Source organism: Lissotriton helveticus, chromosome 11 (assembly GCF_964261635.1).
Source record: "Lissotriton helveticus chromosome 11, aLisHel1.1, whole genome shotgun sequence".
Taxonomy (NCBI): Eukaryota; Metazoa; Chordata; class Amphibia; order Caudata; family Salamandridae; genus Lissotriton; species Lissotriton helveticus.
Window position 1 is genome coordinate 441,212,918 of NC_136072.1, and position 14,134 is coordinate 441,227,051.

Below are 14,134 nucleotides of genomic sequence, written 5' to 3' on the forward strand. Positions count from 1 at the left end.
TCACAGACATAAAGAAGGTGAAGGCAGTGCAGAAACATATAATCTCTAGATAGATTGTACTCTGCATTGCAATCTGCTACGTATTATCCAGGAAACAACCCCCTGTGGGTTTGCGGGATCATACCACCAGAGATAACACTTTGTCTTCTGCATAAGCTCATGGACTCCCTGTCCTGGATATCAGTCAGATTGCTACGTGGGTATCCTGGCACAGGTTTACCAAACACTACTGCCTTGACCGTCCAGTCCCTCATGACGGTCACTTTGCCCGTTTGGTGCTCCATGACTTCTTGGACAGCCCCATTTCACAGGTTCACCTCCAGGGACTTATTGCTTTGGTATCTAGTCTAACATAAGAAATCTGCAGCTAAAATTCTCTGTCAGAACAGCAAGGTACTTACCTTCAGAAATACTTATCTGGGAGAGGCTCTAGCCCCAGATTCCTTACTGTCCCTCCCTTCCTCCCCATTCTGCTAGCTGGACTTTTCCGACTAAAATGTCCCTTGTATGACCTTAGAATCTGCACACTGGTCAACCAGCCTTCTGTTGTGGCTTTGTGCTTCTGGTGTGGAAATACTAATTTGTAAGGAACGGATGTCTGTGCACTGTTGTGGCGTGTATATATACGCACCACGCACGTCACATCTGGAGCCGCTGAGCCTTTCAACTACACCTACAGGCGCACAGGAATACTGCTAAAGATTTGGTTAGTAATTTGCAGCTAGATAGATTCTCAACCAGAGCAGGCATTACGGAAGGTAAGTAACGTTCTCCAGTATTGGGGTGTCTTTCATAGATTCACATGCCTGAATCATTCCCCGTCGTCGGAGTGGGAATCCCACGGTACATAAAAAAGCAATAATATGTATATAATAACCAAACAACCTTGGTAATAACCAACCAGGAAGTAAAGTACCCCTAAGCTACAAGAGCAAAAACTTCCACACTTACACTATCCTAGTAATTTTGTATAGACCAAACTGCAGCCAATCAGGCGACAACACCCACCAGAATGTTCTCGCCAGAGGCTCAGGCTCTCAGATTTTCTACTGCACGTCGTGTGAAGGGAGTCTTCCAGAGCTCTGCTCAGTACTTCTCAACTTGGCTGGTTTTTTACCTACTTCAAAGATGTCATCTTCTAAATTTCTCTTCAGGCCTTGTGAATCTTGTGGGAAGCTTAGGCTTTTTAAGGAAGATCCCCACAAAAAATGTATTTATTGCCTGATCTAGACCATGAGGTAAAGGATTGTAAGATCTGCAGAACCTTTCCTCAGAAGACCCTCAGAGACAGGAAAGACCGTCATCTCCTATGGCTGCAGAAAACCAAGGACCAGGACAACCCCCTATCTGAGGTAGGAAGTGTGGCTTCGGGGTCAACTATGTCCTCTAGAAAGAGGAAGATTGAGGAAGCGGTATCTTCTCCTGGGGCTAAGGTGTCGAGAAAAGCTCAATCCACCAAGGATTCTAGTTTGCCTTCCTCCTCTACCGCAAAAAAGGCTTCTCCACCTTCAAGATCGGGACTTAATACGCCCCAGAGGAAGTCTGGAAAGTCTTTGCCATCAAAAAGACTGTCACAGAAAGTTTTACCTCAGAAAACGACCTCACTCCTCCGTCGACGATCACCTTTTCATCGCCGAGGCCCAAAATGATAATGTTTTCGGCTTCTTTCCTGTCGACGCTGGTCTCAGTTTCAATTCGACCCATCTTCGATCGTCGACGTTCCATCATCGGCGAAGGGTAAGAAGGTCCCGTCGACTAGCGCATCTTCGACGAAGAACTCCTCGACGGCGCCTATCCCGTCGACGAAAGTCACCCCGTCGACAGATTCCTCGTTGACGATGATCACCTTGCCGTCGACTACCTCACCGTCGACGAGATTTCCATCGTCTTCGACGGCCACATCGTCGACGAAGACTGCCTCGTCGTCAAACATCATCGACGATGATTGCCCCGTCGACAAAGTTCACTCTCGTCAGTGGCCACAGTCCATACACCATCTCCGTCGACGGCACGGTCGATGGTTCGTCCGCCGACACCTTTTCTTTCATCGTGTAGGGAACTACAGGTTTGGTCTGCTGCACCGTCTGCAGCCTCCTTTGCCTCGCCGTCTACGGTAGCTTCTTTATTGGAAAGACAGGGCTCTTCCTTAACGGCTCTCTCCCCATTAAAGTTGCCTGAACAACTTTGGACTCAGAGGAGGTTGAAGAACAATCTGATGTGGATGAGAGGTTCCGCGCAGCCAGGAGTAATAGCAGTTTTCTGAGCCTACAGGTCAGGCTCCTGCCAGGTCAGGCTCCTGCCACGGTGCCTACAGCGCAAATGCCGTTAGCTCTCCTCAACAACTTGCAGTATATGTTGGACGACTACTATCGCCGGTTCCCTCCATCTGAATCGGCAGAGTCGCTCCCTTCGACGCCCATGCCTCGAGCACCTGCATCAACGTTTAGACCCCCAAGACAATCTTCTCCAATATCAGCACCCGAAATACGATCCACAGTTCCACCTTTGCCGGCACCATCCCACCATACTCAGGAGGCTGTAACCACTGATGACGACAGGGAAGAAGAAGTGGATGATAAATCTGTACTGTCTGAGTGGGATGACTACCAAACGCAAACCCCATCACCTTCTGCTCCTCCTACCGCTGACTCTCCGCCTGTAGATATTGGAGGATTCCATCTCATAATGGAAAGAGCAACAAAAAGGTTCCTAATTTCCATGGAAACGAAACAGGATGACTGTTTCTTATATGATTTTAAAGACCAACCGCAGAGGCAGGTGAAGATGATTCCAATAATAGACTTTATCTGGAAGGAGAGACTTAAAATCATGTCAACTCCAAATTCTTTACCTGCAGTCATGCCTCGCGTAGACAAAAAGTATAAGGCACCTCTCACCTCACCTGCATGCCTTATAGGGCAATCAAAGACGGATTCAGTTGTCACCCAAGCGGCCCAGAGACGGGCCAGAAACACATCTTCACAGGTAACCGTTCCACCTGACAGGGATGGCAGACGTCTGGACTCCATTGGCAAAAAAGTTTCTCTTTGGCCAGCATATTGATGAGGCCCTGCAGGCCATAAAGAAGGATACAGAAACTGCAAGGTCACTGGGAAGCCTGCAGTTTCGTAAATCGTCCTTTCGTGGTGCCAAAGGACGTGGATCTTTTTCCAGTAGAGGGGGCTACTCTCAGCAACGCTAGTACCAGTCCTCGCAATGTAACCAACGGTATCAACCGTATAAACAGCAAACATACGGACAGCGAGGTAACAATTACTTGCAAGGAAGAAGGAAGCCTTCTTACCGGGGACGAGATTCCTCCAGGAAGCAATGAGACGTACCACCTGCCACCACCTCTGCCCATCCCCAGGTCGAAAGTTGGAGGAAGAATATCCCATTTCTTCTCGAATTGGTCCAAAATTACTACGGACAGGTGGGTCCTGGATGTAGTGGCCAGGGGCCACACTTTAGAATTCATCAAAACCCCTCCAAATTCTCCTCCCAAAGGTCCACCACCAACTCACCTCAAGGAGCTGTTCTCCCAAATAAATGTAATGATTCGGAAAGGAGCAATCTAGAAGGTTCCTCAATTGCAAAAAGGAAGAGGGTTCTATTCGAGGTTCTAACTCATACGCAAGAAGTCAAGAGAATAGCGCCCTATCCTCGACCTGCATGCCCTCAACAAATACCTCCAAAAATTATCCTTCCGAATGTTAACGCTTCAAGAAATCCTCCAGCTTCTTTCGGAAGAGGATCACATGGCCACCCTCGACCTTCAGGATGATTATTTTCATGTACCGATCCTTCCCGGGCACAGAAAGTTCTTAAGATTCAGAGTGGCTGGCAGGGATTTTCAATTCAAGGTTCTCCCATTTGGACTTCGTTCAGCGCCCCGTGTGTTCACGAAGGTGTTAGCTCCAGTGGCGGCGCATCTTCGCTTGGAAGGCATTCAAATTTTTCCATACTTGGACGATTGCCTTATCAAGGCCAATTCTTTAGGAACAGTAAGAGTACATCTTCAAAGATGTACTGTCACTATTCCAGTCTCTGGGTCTCTCAATCAATCCCGAACAATCCCATCTATCTCCGTCACAAAGAAAGTTGTTTCTTGGAGCCACACTAGACACTCAGGCTTTTGTCTCAAAAGAAAGGCAGCTCAAGATTTGCAAGATGGCTCTCCTCTTACAGCAGAAAGAGTAAGTTTCAGTTTGTATGTTCAAATCTTTTCTAGGGATGATCTCATCCTGCATCCCTCTGATACCCAACTGTCGTCTCCGAATGAGACCTTTACAAGAGGAACTCAGCCTCCAATGGGTGCAGGTTTCGGGGTCGTTAGACGACAGGATTAGCATAACTTACCGTATGAGAAAAGCCTTTCACTGGTGGATTCAAAAGAAAAATTTGCAAGAGCGATGTACATTCCTGACGGAAGTGCCAAGTTATACCATCACCACCGATGCTTCCCTCGAAGGATGGGGGGCACACCTTCAGGGAATGACGGTCAATGGAAAGTGGAATACACAACAAAGGAAATGGCACTTAAATCTGCTGGAGCTGCGAGCTATTTTTCTGGCCTTGAAGTCCTTACGAACAGTAATCAAGGGCCCGCAGTTCTAATCAGGACAGACAATACAACAAGTATGCATTACTTAAATAAGCAAGGGGGTACAAAATCGGCCCTTCTTTCTCAGCAAGCCCTTGAGATTTGGGATTGGGCTCTGGATCACAAGATAAATCTTTCAGCAGTTCATGTTCCAGGGATGTCCAATGTACTACCGGATTCTCTAAGCCGATCTGCAATATTCAATCACGAATGGGAGATCCATCAACCAACTCTGGACCGAGTCTTTCGAGAGTGGGGTCACCCTGACCTGGACTTGTTTGCAAAAATTCAGAACCGAAAATGCCCACACTTTGCAAGCTGGATTCCCCACAAGGACTCATGCGGGGATGCGCTTTCGATGAACTGGTCTCAGATATTTGCATACGTCTTTCCTCCGATTCCTTTGGTTCCCAGAGTCATCCGGAAAATGAAGACAGCAGTGTCGCCTCATTCTCATTGCGCCCAGGTGAACTCGCCAATATTGGTTCACCGAGCTTCTCCTCCTCTCGGAGTGCGATCCCATTCACCTTCCACCAATACCGAGTCTTCTGACCATGCAAGGGGGGTCAAATTTGTCACCCGGACCCAGCTTCCTTGAAATTAGCAGCTTGGCTCCTCAACACATTGAATTCGCCCATTTAGATATACCTGAGGATTGTCAAGAGGTTTTTTCCAATGCTAGAGCGCCTGCCACTATTAAGACATACATGCTTAAATGGAAAAGGTTATGTACCTGGTGTCACTCTGCCAATTTACATCCAATTCATGCTAAACCAGAACAGATCTTGCCGTTCTTTCTTCATTTGGCTAGATCAGGCTTATCTCATTCCACACTGAAGGCGTTTTTGGCAGCCATTTCCAGATTCCGTCAAGATGGCTCTAACTCTCTTTATTCTGCTAGAATAATCCAACATTTTTTTAAAGGTCTATGCCAAATGTTTCCTCGTATTAGACGTCCACCTCCATCCTGGTATTTAAATGTGGTGCTCGTCCAGCTCGTGCGTCACCCCTTTGAACCTATTCATAAAGTGGATCTCAAGTTTCTTTCATGGAAGGTTTCTCTACTTTTAGCACTGCCGTCGGCACGTAGGGTCAGCGACATTCAGGCGTTCACCATCAAGTCTCCTTTTTTTACAATTCACTTCAAATTCAGTGGTGCTTCGTACTAATCCAAGTTACATGCCTAAAGTTCCATCTGACTTTCATCTTAATGAGCCAGTAATTCTAAAGACATTTTTTCCTAATCCGCAAACAGCGGCGGAAAAAGCCTTGCATTCCCTAGACATCAGGAGATGTGTCAAATTCTATCGCCAGCGAACTGCAACATTGCGAAAGACAGATCAATTATTTGTAGCATATGGAAGGCTACGTCAAGGATACGCTGTATCCAAGCAGACCATAACCCGCTGGGTGTCAGCAATCAGTCTGTGTCCTCAACAATCAGTCTGTGTCCTCAACAAACGGGAAGACCTCTACAGTCTTTGCCAAGGGCACATTCTACAAGAGCGGTCTCCTTTTCTACAGCTCTTTTCGCTGGTGTGCCTCTCCATCAGATCTGCAGAGCGGCAACTTGGTCCAGCCGTTCACCAAGCATTACTGTTTGGATGCTGCAAGTGATGCAGATTCTTCAGTGGGACGAGCAGTTCTTCGCAATCATTTCAAATAAGGTGAGCCTCTGTTCTCCCTCCTCCTATATGCTCTTTTTAGACGCTTATTTTACATGTTATTCTCTTTTGCACAGCATGCATATGTACTATGAAACAAGGAGCGTCTATGAGCATTATGATTTGTACTGCTATCTACTCTGATTCAGGCATGTGAATCTATGAAAGACACCCAATACTGGAGAAGAACAATAGTTACTTACCTGTAATCTGTGGTTCTCCAGTATTGGTGTCTTTCATAGATTCACATGCACCCGCCCACCTCCTCTGGCGATTATGTTGGCTTCACTCCTGTGCGAGAAAATCTGAGAGCCTGAGCCTCTGGTGAGAACATTCTGGTGGGTGCTGTCGCCTGATTGGCTGCAGTTTGGTCTATACAAAATGACTAGGATAGTCATAAGTGTGGAAGTTTTTGCTCTTGTAGCTTAGGGCTGCTTTACTTCCTGGTTGGTTGTTACCAAGGTTTTTTGGTTATTATATGCATATTATTGCATTTTTATGTACCCTGGGACTCCCACTCCGACGACGGGGAATCATTCAGGCATGTGAATCTATGAAAGACACCAATACTGGAGAACCACAGATTACAGGTAAGTAACTATTTTTCTTTCTCTTGAACAGCCTATGTTTGTAAACACGTATCATATTTGGTGCTCTCTCAAAATAGCCAGCAGACATTTCCCTTTTCAGTATGTTACATGTCTGCTTTCCCCAGTGAATCCCTTACATCTATTTTCAGGAATATTTCTTCTCTTTCCATTGTAATCCATAAATTGAAAGTACATCTTACCCAATATATAAGGCATACGTAAAACATAATAATTTATGGTGTATTTGCCCATGTGGGTTCACTGAATCAAGGAGTTCAACCCAGTACTCTTTTCAACTCATTAAAAGTTTTCACATTTTCTCCTCTTTAACTGCTATGAATTTAATCACTTGAAGTCTGGTTTGTGAATTCTTACCTTTTTTTCCACAAAATATCTATTTATTGTAAATTTCTATTTAACATTCTCAAATTCCTCTTTATTGCTCTGTTTATTTGATATGCGTGCTCAGAATATTATGACAGATCCACTTGTCTGATTATTCTTGATCTTCATATTTTAAAATCTCCAAACGCATATAACTTGATTTACTGTCTGTTCCACCTTTTGTAATACATGTTTGTATTAACCCATTCTATTACTGATGGTTGTAAATAGGTCTATGTGAATAGTATATGGTTGAAACTTCAGTCTAACCCTACCACAAAGAGATGGCAATAGTGGACTTCTCAATTCCTTATGAAATTTTGCAATCGCACACAAAAATGATGTGCTTAAGTTTTCTATTAGCAAACAGATTTTTTAATTATGCCTTATAGCCTATCCCACTACATGGCTTATTGTGGAATAATACTCCATGTGGTGTTCCTTACAATGTCCACATAAGAGTTCTCTTGTACATCATCAATGTCCTCATTTATCTCACCATTTTATCATTGTAAAATTTCTGAATCAGCGTCCTTTTTTGTAGTATTTTCTCTTTTATCATTGAACTTTTAAAATGTATTATTTTCAAATCATTTACAGTAATTGCTGCAAAAACTAACTTCAGTACAAGACATAAAAATGACTTTTTACCACAGTCTTTTGTATCCTTTACTTTACTTGTAGGTTCATCTCTTTTGTAGAAACATTCTTAATTTTATTTTGCCTATGGACTTCTATCTTCGTATGTGACCAAGTAGTTGCACGGATCACAATGAAAGATATTTCTTTTTGCAATACTTTACTGATAATGTATGCATTTACGCATTGAATAATACCAAGACACTCCTGGGTCTTCTGCCACTGCCCATCTTTTCCTTCTTGTTGAAACGACCTTTATCTTTTTTGTCTATTTATTCTAACTCGGTCAGCAACTCTTGTGGTACTAAGTTTTCCAATTCACTCTCAGAACTTGTTTCTGTGATACTTTATCCTGGATGTGTTTGCTTCATTTGCACTTTTGGAATATGTAATATCTAACCACATTACTCTAGAGTAGCAGTAATATATCCCTCCCAATGAGTGCTCAGATGTAAGATCTAGGGAGCTCTGTTTTTGTTTAGCAAGGTGCATTTAAGGATTAGTTGTCACACTTTCATCACTGCTCCAAGACTTGCATAAAAGTTGGAGGTAATTGGATTGGAGAGAACGAAGACCATTTATCTAAAAACTAGCCAGTCAAATTAGAAAATGTCCCCAGTGTATGGCTGAGTGACTAAATCTGACATAGGGTAACTTCAGACTTTTTTTAATATATGCTGTGCATAGATGAGGTTATCAGCATAGTACGGTGGTACTCTGCACCAGGGTTTTTCTTCCAAAATAGGGATTTGGAAGAAAAATGAACATAACCCACACTTGGAAACACCTTCCAAGCAACAGCGGTCAGATTAGAACCAATTCTATATTTCAACAGCTATGCTTTTAATTTGGCTGAGCTAGTTAATGGCTGCCTTTCTCAGGAGGACTGCTAAACTATTACAGTGAATCTGAACTTCTCAGCTGTACTATTTGTATATCAAGTCAGACATTACTGTAGTCATATTGTTGATGTTTTCTTAACACTGGAGTGAGCATGTAGGGCCATCAGGCCATAAAATGCTTATGATTGAGATTTCAGCAGAAATAGGGGATAGTGTATCGAAGACTGCAGAGTGATTTGTTTTTCTCCATATGGTGGGCAGAAAGATGGAGAAATTGGGTGGGGGGGTTGTTATGTTTTCTTTAATGTAGTGATATAGGTGGCCAACGAGAGGAACGTTTTTCTTTTTTTCTTTTTCAGTGTTAACATATTGAGAAAATGTGAGGTCTGCAAGGTTATATTTTTCCCGATTTGTTTTACATCTGGGGTCAGGTATGAGGGAGATGAGGATGTAATACTGTGCATGGAGATATTTCCATTCCAGGCATTGGCACAGATAGCTTTCATTCTTGATAGCTTTGACTGTTGATTGCCTGTGAGAGATGGAGTTAGAAGGAAATAAGTTGTATGCCACTGGTGTGTTCAACATAGGATTCATGGGTTAGACCATTTTCATGGGCTATGAGAGCTGTAGTTCAGAGTGCTTACCTTGTGTCCTTGTATCTGTGTCAGTGCTCTGTGCATTCTTTCTTGCAGACCGGGCCAACAGCCATATTGACTCCTCACTCTTAATACTCTGAATGTGGGTTTATACTCCCACAAAACTACTCTTGTGTCTCAGTGACGAGGAACAATGAGAAAGTTCTTTCATTCGTTAGTTAATATAATGGTCTCAGGTATTTTTTCATAGATTGTGACTGTTTTCTGCTTACTTAGCTATTATGATCCAACGTCCTCAGATTATTAATTTTTTGGCGCACAATTGATTGAATAATATTCGAAAACCTAACCAAACAAGATGTAGCACTGCCTTATTTGTCCTGAACCGGTTATTCATTTGTGCCGCAAGGTATGTATAATTTGAAGCCAGTAAGTTGTGCAAAAGGACCTGCAGGTCACACATTATTTACCAGTAGTCTGAGGATCCTTCACGGTGCACTATGAGAATCCACTGTTGTATAAATCATGAAATCACTCATTTACATTTTGTTGTGATTTTTTAATTTTTTTATTATTTGAATAGATTTCGGTTCTTGTTAAGTTTTAAATGTTGGTTTTGTTAATAATGTAATTCAACTGCAATTGTCCCAGATAATCGTTAGTGTACACATTTCTTTAAAGCTGACCGAACAAGAAGTGGAATCTATATTGGACAAGGCAATGGTCCTGTTCAGGTTTATGCAGGAAAAAGATGTGTTTGAACGATATTACAAGCAACACTTAGCCAGAAGACTACTTACAAACAAAAGTGTTTCTGATGACTCAGAAAAAAATATGATCTCTAAATTAAAGGTAAGAGGCATATGATACATTTTCATTAATATTAATGTTTGTAAATAGTGGCATTGTATATTTGAATCTAGCCCTTGGAGTTCAGCTGAATTTTAATTTACCAAATGTGGTATGTATCTTTCGCACATATTGGAACCCCACTATACCTTGAGAAGAAAACCCATTGTTTGCATAGTCTTATTCTGTTTCAATGTAGTGAAATTGTTTTTTAAATGGCGTGTTATGTTTCTGGTATTAAAGTTATCACTCAGTTTACTTTTTGTTTATGTTTGTCGTTGTAAGACTGTTCAATTTCTACTGCAATTTTACTCTGTATAATGTGAATTTAGTTAATATTTTTGACACTTCTGTAAGCACATTTCTGCTGGATGTTGCAAACCGCAGATTTCTAACTTTTAGAATATTGCTAGGCATCAGACTTAGGGCCTCATTATGATGGAGGATTTTCCGCATCCTCCGGCCCGGCGGAAGCCACCGCCGGCCCGGAGGATGCGGAAAATCCTCTGCGGACCCACCAAAGACCCACCGCCACATTAGGATGGCTGGTGGGTCCTGGTTTCCGTCCGCTACTTTTCCGCCGCGGTTGGCTTACAACCGCGGCGGAAAAGCACTAATATGGTGACGGTGTCTCTCAGACACCGTCAGCCAGATTAGGATGGGCTCAGAAACATGCTTTTCCGCGGCGGCTTTTCCGACGTGGAAAAGCATGTGTAACTTCACTGCGGGGGCCCGTTGCGGGCCCCCTAGGTGAAGCGGGGGTGGGGGGTGCACATGGGGGGTACCTATGGTACCCCCCTGCATTTGTATGCAGAAAGCAGCAGGCACCCGCGGTGCCTGCCACTTTCTACATACAAATGCAAAGCGTGCATTTTTAACATTGCAGCGGGTGCAGCTTGAAGCCGCACCCGCCGCAATGTTAAAAATAGAGGATGTGACCGCCAGGGTGGCGGTCACATCATAATCGCACTGGAGGGACCTCCGCAGGCCATGCGGAGGTTCCCTCCTACTCTATGGTGGCGGACGGACTCAGGTCCGTCCGCCATCATAATGTGCCCCTTAATCTGTAGAATCCATTAGCAATGCTCCAATGTGCCAGTAGGTGGCTTGAAGGAGTCTGTAAATCGCCCCCTCCTCGGAGCCAGGGCAGAGCCACATGAGTGCCTCTCGTGCACACTGAAGTCCGTGTCTCTGCTACAAATGTTGTAGTTTTTTCTAGTGACTCCTGAACTTTTCACAATGTACTAGGGAATGTTGTCCCCACTGAAAATGACCGAATTCAAAAAGGGTAGAGTGCCGGATTCAGAAATCAGTCACAGACCAACATGAAGTGTCAGTGGTGCTTAGGCTATGGGCACGACGAGTGTGCCCTCCTTTATCCCAGAAGCAAAACTCTATCATCAAACACAAGAAGAGTTTGTGGTTTAAACATGGGTCCCCTCCGAGACACATGCCTGACTCAGTCGTGAGGCCTCTTGCTTGAAAAATCCTCCGCTAGCTCGGATTCTTCCAGTATGCCAAATTGAAGCCTAAACTCAAGTAGACCAAGCAGGACTGAAACCCACCCCATCGCTCAGAGTCTAGTGCGTAGGTGCTAATCAATTCTGCAGTTGGCCCCAGCGCGCTCCAAAATCCCAGCGCCATTGTCAATCCTGCAGCAGATAGCTACATTCAAAGAGGCCATTCAGCAGACCATTTGTTTGATTCTGGCTCTCAATGGCGTGCCTTTGAGCCCAATGGAGCCTCCAGTCAGACTTCTGTGAGTGGGTCTTCCGCTCATACTCTGTCCCCTGGGGCCTGTAAGAAGTCTATGCTGACTTTGGCATGGATGTCTAAACCGATACCCAGTTCCATCCGTACTGGCATTGATATCAGTTTCACTGGTGGGGGATTGATCATTCAATAATCTCCAACCCTGAAATGGCGTCTGTCTGTTCCAGCTCTATGCCATGCTATGAAATTATGAAAGTGCAACCAGCGGTTGCAAAGTCAGATTTCAATCCAGCACCGTTGTCCTGAGGCTGCTTCCTGTAGAGGATTCATATTGCTTTTTTAGTTCTGATTCTGACTCTGATGCAGCAATACACAAGATTGGGGAATGGCAACCAGGTGCTTTTTTTTAACTTGTTGGCTGTGGTGGTAGATGTCTTCCTTGCTGCCAGAGGCCCTTCCATAAAATCAACCTACATGGGCGCAGGTGCAAATGTGTTTCTTGTTTTGGTGGCCAAAACATTGACACCTTGTAAGCTAGACTGTTTAATGTTCTTTAGATTGCACCTAACAAACAGTATTTGTTTGAATAACAGATTGTGATGCATTTAAAAAAAAGCTTTGACTCAGATGTTTCCCTTCATAACTTTTTGTTAAGCCCCAAGGGAATCTGACCTTGGTCTTGATATTTCTCATGTGCAGGTCCTTTGAACTTATGCACTGCTGTTATTTAAAGCTCTTAACACTATAGGCCAGAGGTCTTCAAACTTTTTGATGCCGGAACCCCCTTGTCAAGCTTTTTTAGGTGTAAGGACCCCCTTCTGACAAAAATTCCTAGAACCTGGTACTCCTCATCATCGACCACTATAAACAACCATAAACGTCCCAAATTCCAACAGCAAATATTTTTTACGGTGGGCAGATGATATTAAACAGTGTTTAGCAAACCAAAGGTCAATGAGCGTGGGGGTGTGGTCAAAGGTGTATCTAAAAACAAAGGGCCTCATGAATAAGGAATTGGCGTAGGGCAGCGCTGCTAGTCTTCTTGCTGTACTGCGCTATGCTAATGTGAAAGGGCTAGAATGCACTGTATTTATGAAATACAGTGCTTTCCTGTCCTTTTCCCTTGCGTTGGCGGACAAATTGCTGTGTAGCACCAACATAGGCAGGATTGGTTTTGTACAGGAAGGGTCACCTTCCTTCACCAAAACTATCCAGAGAGGCGTTTTCTTACTTCTGTGTGAGCTGCAGAATGCAGCACGCATGAAAAGAGGAAAGAAAGAGGAGAAATGAAAACATTTGTCCTTTTTACGCCTCCGTTGGGGAGGCATCAGTTTTTGGAGCTGCCCCAGGTTTACATGATTTTGTAAATATGGGGCAGCATCAAAATCCATGGGCGTTGCGTGGGAACCCCACACAAAGCCCATGGAACACCTCCTTGAAGCAGAGTATTTCAAAACAGTGACTTGCGCTGCTATGTCTTAATCCATATCTATGAGGCCATGCAAGCCATGCAGGGTGACTTTGCAGCGCCTCATAAGTATGGTTGAGATGCTTGAGCCAAAGGAGCGTCAAAAAAAGTGATGCTCTGGCAATGCAAGCCTCTCATAAATAAGCCCCAATATATTCTGTACTTTTTTTAGGTCTTTCTCCATCAGGTATCTACAAATAAAAAAAAGGGCAATGTAATGAAAAATACATTTAAAAAGTTGTTGCCCAGTGAGGAATGAATTGTAGTACATTATGAACCTCTATTAGTTAATGCACTGCAGATTGTGACGAGATTGTCACTGAATTAAATCTTGATTGGTGCAGTGGAGAAAAGTGACGTGTATTTCTAGTACTACAAGGTCACTGCCTATGACAGAAAGTACTGCGAATATGTAAGTCATTATTTTATACTTGCATTACACATGTGAAAATAGTTTTACAATAAAAGTGCCTCTACAATGTAGATTTTAGTGATACCACAGTGTATGTCATGCACTTTGTTTTTCATAACTTTCCCTTCAACACCTCTTTAGGGGTACTAAGGACTGTGTAAATGCAGTTAAAATTAAAAGCAATCACTTCACAGCCCGTTGTTAACTCTTTGCACCCATTACACTTGCAGATTAACTGATAGGGACATTTCCATTTTATTCAGGCAAGCAGGCACCCTGGCACGAAAGCATTTCACCTCACTAGAGACTCAATTAATGAAACTTCAGCTGATAACAATCTAAATTAGCCGTCCCAGGACAGCTGTCTTTTT

At 43.6% G+C, this 14,134-nt stretch overlaps 1 protein-coding gene across 1 annotated transcript in view; it reads left to right on the forward strand.

Moving 5' to 3' along the window:
• The window catches only part of CUL3 (cullin 3), a 580,651-nt gene that overhangs the window by 282,576 nt on the left and 283,941 nt on the right, over positions 1-14,134 (forward strand). Inside the window, exon 9 of the mRNA XM_078665956.1 lies at positions 10,003-10,173. Coding sequence (XP_078522082.1) covers positions 10,003-10,173 — 171 coding nt within the window. The remainder of the gene's footprint in view (positions 1-10,002; positions 10,174-14,134) is intronic.